The sequence below is a fragment of the Saccopteryx leptura genome, chromosome 1, assembly GCF_036850995.1.
Source record: "Saccopteryx leptura isolate mSacLep1 chromosome 1, mSacLep1_pri_phased_curated, whole genome shotgun sequence".
NCBI lineage: Eukaryota > Metazoa > Chordata > Mammalia > Chiroptera > Emballonuridae > Saccopteryx > Saccopteryx leptura.
In genome coordinates, this window is record NC_089503.1 from 164,824,134 (window position 1) to 164,840,599 (window position 16,466).

Sequence of the window (16,466 nt, forward strand, 5' to 3'; positions counted from 1 at the left end):
GAGCTCCCATTAAATTTCATTACATGGTGTGTGTACATACGCGTCCTTCCTGTCTCTAAGTTGTAGGGATCCTATTGCATTTAGTTCACCATTATATCTTCGTTGGTAAAGAATAATAATTCTACCTTTTCTTTAAGGAGTCTTGCTAATTTTGTATTCAAGAGACATCACCCTGCCTTCATTAGGAACCTTTTTGAGGTTATTAATAAGCCCATGAATTTTCAAGTTGAGTTCAAGCCTTTCTACCTTGTTTCAAACAATATTTGCACAAAAACTAGAGAGAGCTCTTAGGCATTTCCCCTATGTAGGCTATAGGATATGGACAGGCAGGGTCTTCTGCTTCTTTGGCCTTGCATATATTTTTGAATAAAATACATTGAGCCTAAGTTAAATGGAACACAAAATATCTTGATTCTGGAAAGTATGTAAAATAGCTGCTCCTTAGATCTACACTAAGAAGGTTCTAGTCTCTGACATTTCTGAATGATAGGGCGTGTCCTTTGAGTTACTAGCCGATGTTAGGGAGAAGAGAAGCCTGCGTGCCCCTGTCACCACGGCAAGGATGATGCCTGCCAACCCCCTCCCCTCCCACCCGTGACATCAGTATCGGGTTGACCTCACATGGGCAGATCAGACCGGGTCTCTGGAAAGTAACCCTCAGGGAAAAAGAAAACTCAGTCTTGGTATGTTCATTGGAGAAGCAGATCTTTTCTTTCAGAGCCTTTTGTTTCTTCCCATGCCGAATTTGTGAAAGGTTGCTACAAAGATGCGTCGCTGTGGTGTAAATCCAACGACATCGGAGGCAACCAAGTTAATCCCTTTCAAAATAATGGATGCACAGGATGATAAAGTCTTGGGTGCTGAGGTGTAATATGCATTTAATGGAAGAAAAATTGAATATTTTCTACTAAGTGATTAAACCAATAGGTGTTATTTTTTTTTTATGTGTTCACTTGTTCTTCTGTGAAAGGGCGGATGATGGGGATTCTAAATAGCACCATGAGGGGTGAAGGGAAGGACGGGGCAGGACGTGCCAGGTAATTGCTGTGAACAACAGGGCCAACACTTAGGGCTGTGCCCAGGGACAGGCATCCTGGTATTAAGACAGAACTGTAAGAAATATGTCACAAACATTTCCTCAAGTGGTAACCATAAAATTGAGGTTGTTGAAAAGGGATGTTTCCAGTCTTCACATGGATACTCTTGAACTCAATTATTTATAAGAAAGGGCTATTCTACATTTCCGAATGATGATGTGTGTCTGTGGCCATCAGTGAGTGTATTACTTTATCAAGATAATTCATGTAACATTTCATGGAGGTTCCATCAGGTGCTTTTGTTTTATGAGATTCAATCTCATTAAGTACCATTTTGATGAAAACTGCTGCATGAATGTACACACAGAACATATATATCTATACCTGCCTATTGATCTATAGACACATGTATTTCAGTATAATCTTTAATAGGACACTCATATCTGAGTATTTTGAGGTCTCTAGTCCATGTCACATTCAATTTAGAAATGTGTACATTTTGTCTTCCATGAAGGCATAGTCATGTAATATTATCTTCATAAATCTGTAATGCGTTTTTATATAAGCGGTTTTAAATTATTTCTTTTATTTATATAGAGCCTTTTTATTCTTTTATAGGTAAAAGGCTTAACTATAGAAAGCGTGCTTGCTTTTCTGAGTTGAAATATTTGAAAACATTTCTTTTGAACCTAAGTCAAAAACAGGGGGAGCCAGCTCAGGCTAAGAGTGTTGAGAGGTATTGAGTTTTGCAGTTAAAATCTTGAAACAGTGCACCCTTGGAAGATATTCTGAGGGCATAATAAGGAATAGTGGGAATGGTGGCCTAGAGGTATACATTTCCACTGCCTGGCGTGTAATGTGACATCTTTCATCCACTAGATTCTCTCCCCGGGAGTAGAATTCAAATCCTGTCATATTGGTGGTGCTTGTTACATACATTGTCCTGGGCTTTCAGAGGCTCTTTAAGAAGTTTTATTACCTGTTGTACACACTCCTTTTAAAGCACATGTGTAGTACTCAGAAGTTTCTTTTTGACAGAATTAAAAAATCAGTACACGACCAAAATATATATTTATTAAGGCTAATGAAAAGGACTTCTTTTTATTATACTGAAGTAGAAGAGAGATAGTGTGAGAAATAATGGAAACCTAGCTGGAATATTTATAAAACCACATTGATTTCTATATAGGCACAATGCGACATACTATATTAGAAAAATTTCTCTGAAATGCCCTGAAAATATAAATTATATTTTATGTAGGTTTGATCCTGTATATACCTACCAATTTATCTGTTATTTAAAAAATGCTTTGTAGAGCTGTAAATATGGGATTTCAAATATTAACTTTGATATAAAGCAAACATTATAACTGTTAGGATTTTAAATGGAAATTTAAGGTGATATATTTGTTCCAGTCTCTGAGGGCTAAAATATATTTGATTACATACCTACCACATTTATCTTTTACTTTTCAAACTAAAATCAATATGTTAATGTAGTTAAATCTGAAGGTTTATATTTCAGAATACTAAAATCTAAAGTATAAAAATGAAAATAATGAGTCACTTAAAGAAGTAACGATTTTTAATAATCTGACCAAGTTGTTTTATTTCTTCCTATTCCAAAGGTCAATATAAGTCATAAAAGATAAAAATATTTGATTTTCATCCTCATCCACTGTAAATGTTTAAAGAAAAATTTAAAAATTATTTAAAAAGTAGCTTTAACAATTTGAAGAGTATTTGTTGCTATAAAAGTTGTTTTATTTATTTTTTTGCCTCTGTTTAATGCCATGTATCAATTATTTACAGATCCAGTGGTTTTGTGGAAATTCCCAGAGGACTTTGGAGACCAGGTTGGAATCACATACTTTTTAAAAAAGACATTTAAAACTGGAACATTATGATCAAGATCACTAGTGTTACTGCCACCACTGCACATGAATTACTAGAAGTGTTTTCTCTTAGCTCAGAGAACAGAAGCCGTGTGTGCCAACTGTACATGTAAAGTGACCCAGCCGGTGGGTCATGAAGAAGCCCTTACAGTGAAACTAATAGGCACTATTTAGTTTTATCATAGTTTTACACTCTTTGAGGTCTGCCTGTGGAATACATTTTTGGAAACACTTAAAAATTTTCCCATCAGAAAAAGCTGACAATACCATACTATGTTGAACACCCTCCTGTTATTTCTGTCTACTTACAAGTAAGTAGTAACTTCTGGGAACAAGTAGTCAGTTCTCTCCTGATACAGTAATATCTGAATCATTGACATCTGTAAATGGAATTGACAGTACTCTACTATTTTTTTAAATCTCACCTATAGCTTTGATTTCTTAAAAGAAAATGGGAAACTTCAGAGTGAATTTATCCCATTTGTATTTTAAATTTTAGTCTTCTATAGTCTTTCTTAAGAGTTTAGTGTGACCAAATTGATAAATTATTTTGACATGATGTATGTAAATAGAAAAATCTTTCAAAGTTTATATTACAGATTTATTATTTTGAAGTGAATTATGTAGTGGATGGATAAGTATACAGATTTAAATTTTGATATTTATGGAAAAGGATAAGCAGGTTCCTTTTAGCTATCTGCAAAGAAGTGAAACAATACAGTCCTTGTCACTTTTAAAATTATAAAATTACAATACTACAAGCTTAACTGTAAGTTAAATTAACATATAATTTTCATAATTCTTGTAACTTACAAGAATAAAAGTTGTTAGAAGTCATTGTTTAAAGAAGTTCATTCACCCTGGCCGGTTGGCTCAGTGGTGGAGTGTTGGCCCAGTGTGTGGAAGTCCCAGGTTCTATTCCCAGCCAAGGCACCCAGGAGAAGCGCCCATCTGCTTTTCCACCCTTCCCTCTCTCCTTTCTCTCTCTCTCTCTCTCTCCTCCTCCCACAGCCAAGGCTCCATGGGAGCAAAGTTGGCCTGGGCGCTGAGGATGGCTTTGTGGCCTCTATCTCAGGCACTAGAATGGTTCTGGTTGCAGCGGAGCAACGGCCCAGATGGGCAGAGCATCGCCTCCTGGTGGGCTTGCCGGGTGGATTCTGGTTGGGTGCATGTGGCAGTCTGTCTCTGCCTCCCCACTTCTCATTTCAGAAAAAAAATAAAAAAAAATAAAGCAGTTCATTCAGAAACCGTTACATAAAAACATGATTTTGAGATATGTGGAAGAGTAGCTTTCTATGTGTGGAAAATGGGAAATCACACTGAAAATACAGAGAATGGGGGCGTGGTGAATATCAGCTGGGTGCAGTCCAACCCACAACTGTTATTTCACACAAGAGGATATGCACTCTTTCTGTGGTTTTAGCCCTTTAGAGAAGACTAAACATCTCAAGTATGTATATAAAAGAAAGTCCCTACAGTGAAGACATAAGTTGGACATATGCAACTTAATTGGGCTTGTCTCCAAGTCTTGTGTCATTAGGTTAGAGCCTTACTGACCCATTTTTTCACTTTGAAATACTATCCTTCTCTTGATCTTCTTAATTCTCTTGTCCACTGACCTAAGAACTAACCTCTTGTCCAGGTGTGTGTGTGTGTGTGTGTGTGTGTGTGTGTGTGTGTGTGTGTGTGTGTGTGTGTGTGTGTATGTGTGTGTGTGTGTGTGTGAGTGGTTTCCATCTCTTATACCACTGCGAGAATTCCTAGGGGATCTGAAGGCTCCTAGCTTCAGTTCACATAAGGGTGACAGTGTACTGGTCAAGTTCAAGTTGCAGCGACTTTCTCAGCAAGACCAGCTCCTGCTCTTCCTCTCTGTGACCGATAAACTGGTGATAGGAATTTTTTAGTCAACGGCTGAATGGTTGCTTTGTTTCCCGTATTTGTGAGCTCAGTGGACATTAATAAGCCCTCACATACTTAACAGAACACTAAAGCGTTTAACCATGTCATAGAGATGAACCTTTGTAACCCCTCCGGGTTCCAGTGCATGACAGTTCCTATGACCTTTGGGAGGTTAGAGCTGAAAGGAGCTTTAGATACCGCTGTGTCTAATGACGACTTCATGTCCGAAGAAACCAAACTTTGTGTGGGAATCGAGCCAAGGGCCTTGAAGAGTGGTTTTGCTCTGTGCTTCTTGGGGACTGCTCTGCATCCTGCAGATGACAGAGTGCCCTCTGTGTTCTTCCGATTCTTCTTACCTCTCACCACTGTTCCATACTGACTGTCCGCCTCTTCCTAACCAGCCTTTGCACTGGATCTGAGACTGCTTCTGTGATCCTAATTCTTTTTTTCTTTTTAATTTCAGTGAGAGGATGGAGGTAGAGAGACAGACATGTGCCCTGGACCGGGATCCACCCAGCAAGTCCCCTAGGGATGATGATCTGCCCATCTGGGGTGTTGCTTTGTTGCTCAGCAACCTAGTCATTTTTTAGCATCTGCGACAGAGGCCACGGGGCCATTCTTAGTGCCCGAGGCCAACTCACTTGAACCAAGCAAGCCATGGCTGCAGGAGGGGAAGAGAGATAGAGAGAAAGGAGAGGGGGAGGGGAAGGGGTGGAGAAGCAGATGGGCACTTCTCCTGTGTGCCCAGACTGAGAATCGAACCCAGGACATCCACATTCCTGGCCAATCAGCCAAGGCCAATCCGTATTCTTAAAGACCAGTTTTTTTAGCTTTTAACATGTCCTGGGCACTATGCTAGGTGCTTTATGTGCATAGTTCATTTTATCTTCAGATTCTCCTGGTACGGACAGGGTCATCCCCAGAACAGAGGAAGACACCTGTCTGGGGATCATACTGCTCCTGAGAGGCAGCGCTAAGAGTTGAAGGCAGGTTTGTCATATGTACTCCAAGGCAAGAGCTCTGTACAACTAAGCTATATATTTTTTTCTGCTAGCAGTGATGATCTAAATCCTACTCACTTACTTGAGCTCTTTTAAAATAATTGTCATAATTTTTTTCTCAGTAGCTTTATAATTTGAAAGCCGTGTGCTACTTAATTCAAAGAAATCATATCAATCACCTGCATTTTTGTCTGTAGATTATTAAGCTACAATGATCTCTGTAAAAGAGAAATACTCCTGCTGTCATCACCACTATCCTTGGTTCCTTCTGATGTGCTGGGAAGTTTTCTACATCTCCGTATTAGCTCATTTAACCCTCACAGGACCCCTGTGAGTTAAGGGACTACTATAATTCCCATTTCACAGAACTACAAAGTACTTATTTTACATGATAGGATGCATGCAACCAGTAAGTCACAGGGCATTGTTCTAAGCCAAAACTATGACTTCCAGAGCCCTTCGTCCAAAGACCTACTCAAACTCAAGACTCCCCATCAGTGCCTTCAACACAAAGCTCAGCCTTCTTAACAGGATCAAGTCCCTTGTTTCAAGTCCTTTGTTTACACCTTCAGCCTCACATTTCTCTCTCTGCTTTCCCTTTCTCAATTAAAACATGGCCTGTGTTTGGTCATGCACGTGAGTTCCCATTATGTACCATTCATTTCCATTCTCTCTTTGAACAGAGTCTCTCTGTCTGAAATGCTAATCTCCTGTTTGCACTCCCTTTGCCTTGGCTTTGAGGTCCTTTCCTTCAAGAAGCCTTTTTTATGTCCCAGGTCTGGACTGAATGGGCCTCCTGGGAGTTCCCTCAGCATTTATGTTTCCCAGATTATGGCACTTAACCAGATCTATCATCCCTCTCTTTTCTGTTCCCCTCACTGGACTAAATGTATCTGGAACTAGTACTAAGGGGACCATTTTTAAAAGAAAATCAAATTATGATTTTAATACAAGTAAGTATTAGATTTTATTTTTGTTGAAGGTGTTTTATTTTTTAACTCATTAATTGATGAGGGTACCCGTCAAATATTACAACCTGTTCAAAGGGTTGTTCAGAGCACCACAATGCTATAGGTAAATCAGCAATGCAGTGATAAATGTGCCAATAGAAGTACAAGTGGCTTCTTCACCCGGGGGCTGGAGGAGGAGGGAAATCAGTTGCCTCTCCATCAGACATACCTGTGACAGGTACCATCTGCATTGCTACCATTTATTTATAGCTTAAAGATGCCTGACATGTGTTGGCGCAGTGGATAAAATGTCAGTCTGGAATGCTGAGGTTGCCAGTTCGAAACCCCGGGCTTGCCCAGTCAAGGCACATACGAGAAGCAACTACTACGAGTTAGTTGATGCTTCCCTCTCTTATCTCCCTTTCTCTTTCTCTCTCTCTCTGCCTCCCTGTCTCCCTGTCTCCCTCTCTCCCTCTCTCCCTCTCTCCCCCTCTCCCTTTCTCCTCTCTCTAAAATCAATAAATAAAAGTCTTAAAAAAGATGAGGAAAGACGCAGAACTCTTAGGTGACTGTGTTAGACAATGGCTCATTCCCACCGAAGACAATTGGTAATCTTTTGTTCCATTTCAGTCTTTTGCAGTTTTTCTCTATAGTCTTCCTCCTGCTCTTGCCACCATAATAATATCAGAGAATGAATATTCTAGATTAAAAAAAAAAGAGTCCCATTAGCTTTGGCCTGATTATTTGCATAGGTGCGTCAAGAGTGTTGGTCATTTAGCCTGTAATCCTCCATAGCTAGAGCCTTGCGGCGTAGAGTGATTGCCGTGTCTGCAAAATTAGCCTCTTTTGGGAAGTTTTCCTAGGGAATTTCAGATTGGACTTCTAGAAAACCCCTGTTGTATGTTATCCTAAAGCTAGAAAACCAAGTGCCAGAATTTGTCTTTCCCAGACTTTCCATGGACTACTGGTAACTTTGGTAAATTCTTCTCTTCTCAAGGCTCATGAAATTAGCTACGGTCCCTAGTCGGTGAGGAAGGGACCTTCTTTAACACCTATACAACTGGAGTTTGCCAGCCAGGCTGAGGGCCAGTTTTCATGGGGGGTGGGGGCTTTGTAGTTTCCATATGAAGAGTTAATTTTGTTTCCTTCAAAGTGCCTTGACATGGCTCATTAAACAAGGGTCTTTCTAGAGCATGACACTTTAAGTATCGACTTGGTTGTATAATCAATTCTTCCAGTTACATCTTGTTAAAATGAAAGATGTATATATCTTTTTAAAAATTGACGATGGCAAATATTTCTTTCTCTTAATAATTTTTAAAGGGATTTGGTCAGAACAAATAAAGTTTTTCATGATTTAAAATTGAGGTAGATTGATAGCCAGACATTTAAAATTTTTTCTTCTTGCATCAGTCATAAAGAAGATCTAAATTTGAAAATAATTTATTAAATCTTAATGCTTTCAAAATAAATATTTAAGCAATTATGGAGAGTGTTTTTTTCTTTTTGTTTTCTGTTTTTGCTTGTTTGGACTCGATTCTGTTATTATTAACTACAAGCTCATCACATCATAAACAAAAAAATAGTTCAATTACATCCTACACCAATTCTTGTGTTTTCTAAATGAAAAGAATTCAATGTCCCGGACCAATTTTTGAGGTGTGGTGGTTAATTTTTATTTCACTACCCCTATAAGTATGTATATTATATAAAAAGATATTTATAAGACAAATTGAGTTTTAATTTTTAATGAAATAAAATTATTTAAAGAGGTACAATAGTATAAGAGAATTATAATTATATCATGATGGCATTCTTTGTTTCATATTCAACTATATTGTTAGTGTCTTTCCTTTGTACATTCTTCTGTCTACAAATGAAGATTCAGAATAAGGCATTATAAGTGCAAGCATGTAGGAAAATGCTTCAAGTTAAATCTACACTTTGCATTATAATTATAGTTTTCTCTATATCCATCTTTCTTTACATAGCAAGATTTGTTTCTTTTGTAGATGCAGTATTAGGAAGCTCAAAGTAAAATGTGATTGTATTCTTATTTTACCTGCCTACTGTCTTATATTTCCTACTTTTAAAAAATTTGAAAATTTTATTGCAAACAGGGAAATGAATTTGGAAAAACTGACATTTTAGAAACTTTGCTTTATAGCTGAAGCATTTATTGGAAAAGAGAACTATGCTGTCTAGCCAACACCTATTGAAAAAAATATTTTCACATACATTTTCGATAACAAAATTTGAAAGCCCTTGAAAAATTGGTATATCTTTTTCTGCTGAAGGGTAAATAGGTTTTACTTTAATAAGCTCTTAGAGGTGAGGTTTTTAATTATTTTTATGGCAGTGAAATTATACTACTATGCAAACGATTCCCATCAATCCTGGAAGGTCTGACATTGTTCAGTGAGTTATAGAAATTACATAATATTAGATGATGCCGATTTAAAGAGATACATGCAGTTTTACAAAAACTTACTTTTTATTAACCAGTAAACATTTGACACATAAATTTGAAATTTAGCCCCAGAAAGAGTTTTGAATCTTTGAGAGAAAAAGTGTCGAAAAATAATTATTTTCAAGGTAAACGTACCTTGAAATTGTCTGATGAATCAGAAGCAATTTTCCCCAAGTCAGGAGAAAAAAAAAGTTAAATATAAAATTGGGGCATTAAAGTTTCTGTGCCAGTTCACAATGCTACCTTTCGCTTTTTCTTGTATTTTTCGTTTAGAAAAAAGTTAAACTTAGTTAACTATGAAACAAAGAATAGAAATAAGAATAACATTTTCAGATGTTACTTGATGAAAAACTGAAAATCTTTAAAAATTGGCATAATGTCAATGTTCAGTCACATGCAGTATGTTACTTTGAAATAATCTTGCTTATTTTAACTGTATTCTGCTTTGAAAAAATACCTTTTAGGAAGATTTCTTTTTTAGGACTAGGCATAAGAGAATGAGGCTCATGGTTTACCAGCATCAGTTAGAACCCATAAATTGACATGTGACCTTTTTCTTTGGTTGTTTCCATTTTCTCTCCCTTCAGTACGTTATTAATAGATAAGCTGTTTTAAATTTTGCCTGGTTGTTTACTAGTGTTTAACCTTCTAGCCTGACAGGCAATTGCAGAGAGTAAGCCAGTAGGAAGAGATGGCACTATGAAAATTTTTAAAGTTAAAAAAAAAATCTATCCTCTGTGAGCTGAAAATGTTGAACTTGATCAACATATGGCACCAGTGAACCTCCGCCCCACCCGCTCTTTTGTTATCTTGTGATTGTTACCAGGCTTAATGGCAGTTGTAAGCCACAGTTCTGGATGAGGGGGGGCGGGCAGGGGAGGGCAGTGAGTCCACCCTGGGGAGGGGGGTGGAAGCCGCAGTGTGGATTATGGAAATATGGATTGACCTGAAAAGAGACGCTTCGTAAAAGAACGGGGCTCAAAGGGAAGCCCTGAAAACTGATGAAAAGATGATGGAATATGATGTGAGGGTGATCATTGGAAATCTCGCCTTTCATCCCCAGCTGCCGCATTCTGGAGAAAAGGGGTGCATTTGTGTGTTAAGAGAGAGCTCAGGGAGACCAGATTAGCAGTCTTATTTATTCGATCTATTTTCATTTTCAGCGAGATAAAATATGTGCATTTTTAATAATGGGCTTTGCATCTGTGAGACTTTTTAAACCTTAAAGACAATAATGTTAGATATGATAGGCCCTAGAAACATTGAAAGTAGTATGTGGAATTTGATTCATGTTTAACCTTCAACAGGATATCATTTCAAAAATTAACTTCATGTTTGTTGTAGGAAGTATTGTAACTAATTGTGACTGAATATTATACATATTTGGGATATGAATTATTTTCTGTCACTTTCATAACTTAGTTATTCACATATAATAGTTACATGTTTAGTCATATGTCTTTTTTCTAGACAAGTGGTAACATTGCAGCTTCTCTCGGTAAACTTTACTAAGTGGTGGCATATGTCTTTATCCTTAGCCTATTGGACCAGGAAAGACAACAATGCAGTCTCTAGCAGTCATATTCGCAAATGCAGACACAGGTGCATGTGGATTTAACTTATTTCTGATGTGCATGTGTACTATGAAAGAAGAGCACTTGCCTGATTCTAAAGTTTGGAAGAAACTGGCAAAGAGTTAGCATGGCAGCAGAGAACAAAGATGTTTGGGTGGAGAATTGTAATTTGAGGGAGGAGGATGCTTTCAGTTTTGCACATGCTGAGATTCTGGTCGGGACGCCTTTAGGTAGCAGGAAGCCTCTGACTTGTTCAGGAGAGAATGAGATATAGTTTGTTTCACACAGTAAGAAATAGCTGAAATGGGTTCTGAACCTCACATCTGGCTGGAGAGCCCAGATGTTGATCCCATGGGGGAAGCAGTGAGGTTAGATCCCCCCCTGGGGAGCTGAACCCTGGAGAACACCAGTGTCGAAGGCTTATGGAGAAGGAGTCGTGGAGGAGCCCAAAAAGAAAGGACAGAGAAAGAAGAGCTAGAGAAAACGGATGCAGACCTTTAAGGAAATGCTTGTAAGCACGGGATGCTTGTGCGCATCCTCAGATCAGGGGATAGATCACTCTCCTTTTTAATCCCATGTCTTTCATCCACAGTGTACTGAATAAACACAAGTTAAATGGCTGAGTGAGGTGTTACACAGAAGTGTCATTCTGAAGGCTAGAAAAAGGCTATTCAATGTAGACATTAGAAATCGCAGCCGACGGAGAAGACCCAACAGTAGAGATGTGAAGGACCGCCATTCTTTCAAAGACATTTTCAAGGAAAGGAAGAACTGACTTAGTTCTACTTCTTAGCTGACCACAGGTTGACTCTAACTTGACAAGATTTAACCTCAGTCTGCTTTTACAAATAAGTTACTCCTGTTTGTTTTTTTTAATTACTCCTTATTTTTCATATGTCCCAATAACATAATATGTTGTAAGGAATAAATAGCAGGTATGAGATAATTTATTCAACAGTATTATCAATTCTTCGCTGAGAAGGTTTATCAAATAATTAGATGTACACATCGTTTCTGGTTTATTGAGTCAAATCTTCTACAAGAGACGCAGGAAATTGTGTTTTCTCTTTAAGGTTATTTCTGACCAAGTGGACTAGCCTAGGAGTGATGAAAACTCATTGGTATTTGGTGAGACCTGTTTGGTGGCTTTCTGTGTGTGAAAAGAGCCACTGTTTGCAGTTCAGTTTCTCAGAGAAAGAGTTGTGCATAACAAGAACTAACACCAAAATTGGCACCTTTCTCTAGAATCTCAGCCAGAGGCCAAAGATGACGTCAGAGGGGAGTGTGAACACAGTTTTTATCCCGAGGTGAATGTTCTATAACGGGTGGGGAAGAACAAGTTTGTAAAATAATAGTTCACGGTATTTCGTAGAATTTCAAGAAACACTCATTAAAAAAACCCCCAAAAAACCCTTATGAGTTCAAATCTAATTGTAGTTCAATATAATATAACCAAAAAAAAAAAAAAGTTCCTGGATTCTTGACTTTTTAGCCCTGCTTGATGACAGTGTCTGAATAACATTTTATTTTAGTTACTAAGTACTTAGTTCCTGTTTTAATTTGAAGGGGAATAAAATGTCTAGCAAACTTCGTTGAATGGAATGGCTAAAGGTCAACCTGATCTCTGGGTGTTTACTATCTGAGCTATAGTTTTCTGTGTCTTTGAGCACTATATAGATACAGCATTGACCAATCTTCCATTTCCCACCATTGAGCCCAAGATAATTACATACTCTCAGCCCTAAGTCCTTCTATTACTATTAACTTTTTATAATCTCCTCCTGCCTGTGTTACTACTCTACTGTCATTTACTTTTTCTGGTGTGAACCTTGTTCTGATATACAACACATGACTTTGTTTCCGATTTTAAATATTACGCTTCAAATTCACTTATTTGGTAGTTTGCTCAGGTGTGAGAAAGAATCAACTTACGCCCTTATTTTTAAGTCTGTTATTTGAATGCTAGGATTTGCCAGGAAAGCCGTCTAGTATTGGACTTTTGTTTGTTGGGAGGTTTTTCATAACTGATTTAGTCTGTTCAGATATTCTCTTTTTTTTCATGATTCAGTCTTGGAGGATTGTGTATTCTTAGAAACTCATCCATTTTTTTCTACCTTGTCCAATTTGTTGGTGTATAATTATTCATCATAGTCTCTTGTGGTTTGTTTGTATTTTTGTAATAGCAGTTGTAACTTTTCCTTTTTTATTTCTGATGTTATTTGCACAAGCCTTCTCTTTCTGTTTTTCTTGGTAAGTCTAGCTAAAGGTTTGTCAAGGTATTTATCTTTTCAAAGAACCACAGCTTATTTTTATTGATCTCTTCTATTAGTCTCTATTTTATTCATTTTTGCTCTGATCTTTATTATTCCCACCTACAAATTTTGAGCTTCATTTGTTCTTCTTTTTCTACTTCCTTTGAGTGTAAAGTTAGATCGATTATTTGAGGTTTTTCTTGTTGCTTAAGTTAGGCCTGTAATGCTATGAACTTCCCTCTTAGAACTCTTTTGCTGCATCCCACACAGTATTTTGGTATGTTATATTTCCATTTTTATTTGTTAGCAGGTACTTTTTGATTTTCCTTAGATGTCTTCATTGACCCATTGGTTGTTCAGTAGCATGTTGTTTAATCTCTACCTATTTTCTCTCCATTTTTTTTTTGCAATTGATTTCTAGTTTAATGTAATTATGGTTAGAAAATTAAAAACAAACAAAAAAAACCCTTCCCTATGGTGGGTCCCACTCAGGGCATGGGGTTTTCTGCATGACCAAGTCTCTGCCTATCTCTCCTGCCTGGATTTTACCCTTGTATCCTTAGTTATGGAGGAGCTGCTCAGCCTGTTTTCAGGGGGGTTGTCTCAGATGTAAGTGTCGATTTGTTGAGTCTGTGAGGGGAGGTGAGCTCAGTGTTTTCAGTGCTTCCATCTTGGAATTACGCCCCCTCCATTCCTTTTAAGTGCCTTTTAAAATCTTAGATTCAGGAGGGAAATGTATTATGCCTTTTCTTTGCCAAGTGAGCCATTGAATTGTAAATACACATATTTTTTTTTTTGTAATGTCATTCTGCCCTGATTTGAACAAGGCTTTTTAATTGGCATTAGATTAAACTGAAGTGATTGTTTATAGACTTCAGGGGTCACATCACCTGTCCAAGTCTGATACACATACAACCCAAATCCATGAAAAGTGTATATCAACAGCACAGTTCTTTCTGTAGCACAAGGCATTGGCTTCATGGCAGTTATTTGTCTTCCAACAATAAAAAATTATTTTTAATCTTTTTTTGGTAGAGAAAAATAACTTGACCAGAGTTAACAATCTAAACAATTTTCATGTCAGAATTGAGACTTTTGCAATGATTTCCCTAATTTAAGGAGGAAGGGTGAAATAGAAACTTATTTGAAATTGAAATACTATGGAAAAGTAAAAACTAGGAGAAAGATTCCACAGTGGGCTCAGTTTCTCTGACAGTTATTCTTTGGTGCTATGTTAAGAATGTAACATTGTCTCTAAGTTTAAAATACTTCTTAAAACGGTGAGCATATAATGTTTCAAGAGACCATTTGTACAATTCACCACATTAATGTAATTCTTTCTTTTACTAAAATGCATCCTGGTCTAATCACTCTATTAGTATAGTTGTTTCCCTGGAAAATTAAAAACACCTTGCGGTGCCCTGTGAATTCACTGTGGTGCCTTGAGCATCACAGCGTACCTGCGGTGACTCAGGAGCTCAGTGTATGTTTCCTTCAAGAAAAATAGACGTGATAATTTCCCTGCGTCAAACACAAGTAGTTTCAATGCATACGTGGCATTAATGAATGCTCATTTATTTTAGGAGTTAATATTCAAAATGAAGAAATCTTTTTCTTTCTTTTCTTTTTTTTTTTAGAAACCCATATATGGCCTTTGTGAATAATATTAAAATTGACATGTATCCACCTCCATGTTACAAAAGGATTCTGCCCTTGTACAGTACTGTGTTATAATTTCCCTGAGAACTTCGGTAGACATTTAATTCATCTCTGGTTAAAATTATGGCGAGGCGTCTTAGGAAAGGAAATATTGATAGGCCACTGAAGAGTCATGGTTAGCGGAAAGCAAGTGGGTTTGAATCCCGACTTCCCTCAAGTCGAAGGCTAAGCTAAGCATAGGTGACTGGACACTGCCGTGATTTCCTGCAATGTGTTGAGGTCTGGCAGTTCATTTTCTGACGTTGACTAGAGGTAGCCAAGGACGTGGCCGCCAACTAGTGCAGGAGAGCAGGGCAGAAGGATGTCCTCAAGGAGGTTGTTGAATTAATCAGTCCCTAAACAAGTCTGCCTTGTCACTTCTTGTAGTGAGAGAATAACGATTCTTCCTTACATTCATTAAACACCCTTAGCTGATACAGTTAGTCTTATTCCTTAGGTATAGGTGCCATTCACACTAAGAGTCGAGACCCCGCGGCGTCTCTAGTGCATCTAGACTCTTGTCTATACTCAAATGTGTTTTGAAAAACCCAATTGAGTCCTGTAGTTTCTTATCTCCCTCCTAATCTGTTCTGCCCTCCCATTTAGAAGCTCTGCAGCAAGGTGGTTATGGAATGGAATTAACAGGATTTGATGAATGATTGATCACATGTGATGGATGATTGATCACAGAAAGGGAGGGGTGCAGACAACGGCCCTGTTTTGGGTTGGGGGTCTGGGTACATGGTGTTGCCATTCTAAGCGACAAGGACTCGAACTAAAAGATTGACTTCTGGTTTTGTACATCCTGCATTTCTGGGGACATTCAGAAGCCAGTGACAGAAAGCAGTGAGATGAATAATCCTGGAGTTCACAGACATATCTAAATCAGAAGACTAATAAGAGATTTGCTCATGGTAGTTGACCCTGTGGGCATAGAGGGGCGTGCCCAGGCAGGTGCGCTTACTGAGGACTGAGTGTGGCAGAGAGGAATGTCTGGAAACTCCTAGAACGTCGGGGTCTCAGTGCCAGCAAGGGAGAAGCGTCGAGAAGGAGGAAAACTGCTCCTGACATCAACAGTGACATCTCCCATTTCATCTTAGTGTTTCTCACAGACATTTCAGGACCTTTGTGGTTACTGAACTCTCATTAGGAGGTAAACTTTACATGTTTTATTTAGCTTCTAAAAAAAACAATGAACAGGTCGATTCTTAAATCCACTTGTTCTCCCTTTTATTTGCTGAGTTGATGATGCTGACTGGTACCCCACGGGATAAAGATGTAGTACACGGGGGTTTGCTCTCTCTTCTCTTACCAGATCACCTTGGTCATAATCCTTGTTAGCAGTGACACGAGACCTAGGGCTAAAGGCGCGATGTGTAGCTTTTGTTAGTCACTTACCTGATGGGGGGTGTGCTGTGTGCGGGACATTTGGCGGGGAGATGTGTGGTTACTGCCCCTTGGGTTTTGCAGTTCATGATTTATGTTCTCGTTCACCCTTTCTTTTGATTGTTATTTTCCACATTGTATGTCAGTGTGTTATTTCTGTATAAAAATAAAATATTTTAGAGAATCAAGAAGATTTTGAAAACCTAAATAATTTTTTTTTTTTTTTTTTGCTAAGAAAATCAGGTGTTTTATAAGAACAAAAGCCTATAGAACACGGGGAAAAAAATAACGCTATCACTTTAAT

The 16,466-nt window shown here is 38.0% G+C and overlaps 1 protein-coding gene across 5 annotated transcripts in view; it reads left to right on the forward strand.

The window, feature by feature from the left end:
• Positions 1-16,466, forward strand: part of DENND1B (DENN domain containing 1B) — a 158,494-nt gene that overhangs the window by 34,555 nt on the left and 107,473 nt on the right. For 4 of the 5 annotated variants that reach the window (XM_066379884.1, XM_066379882.1, XM_066379883.1 and 1 more), the window contains exon 3: positions 2,850-2,893. The exons of the other annotated variant lie outside the window; for it this stretch is intronic. In XM_066379884.1, the coding sequence (XP_066235981.1) occupies positions 2,850-2,893 (44 nt within the window). The remainder of the gene's footprint in view (positions 1-2,849; positions 2,894-16,466) is intronic. 5 annotated transcript variants of the gene reach the window in all.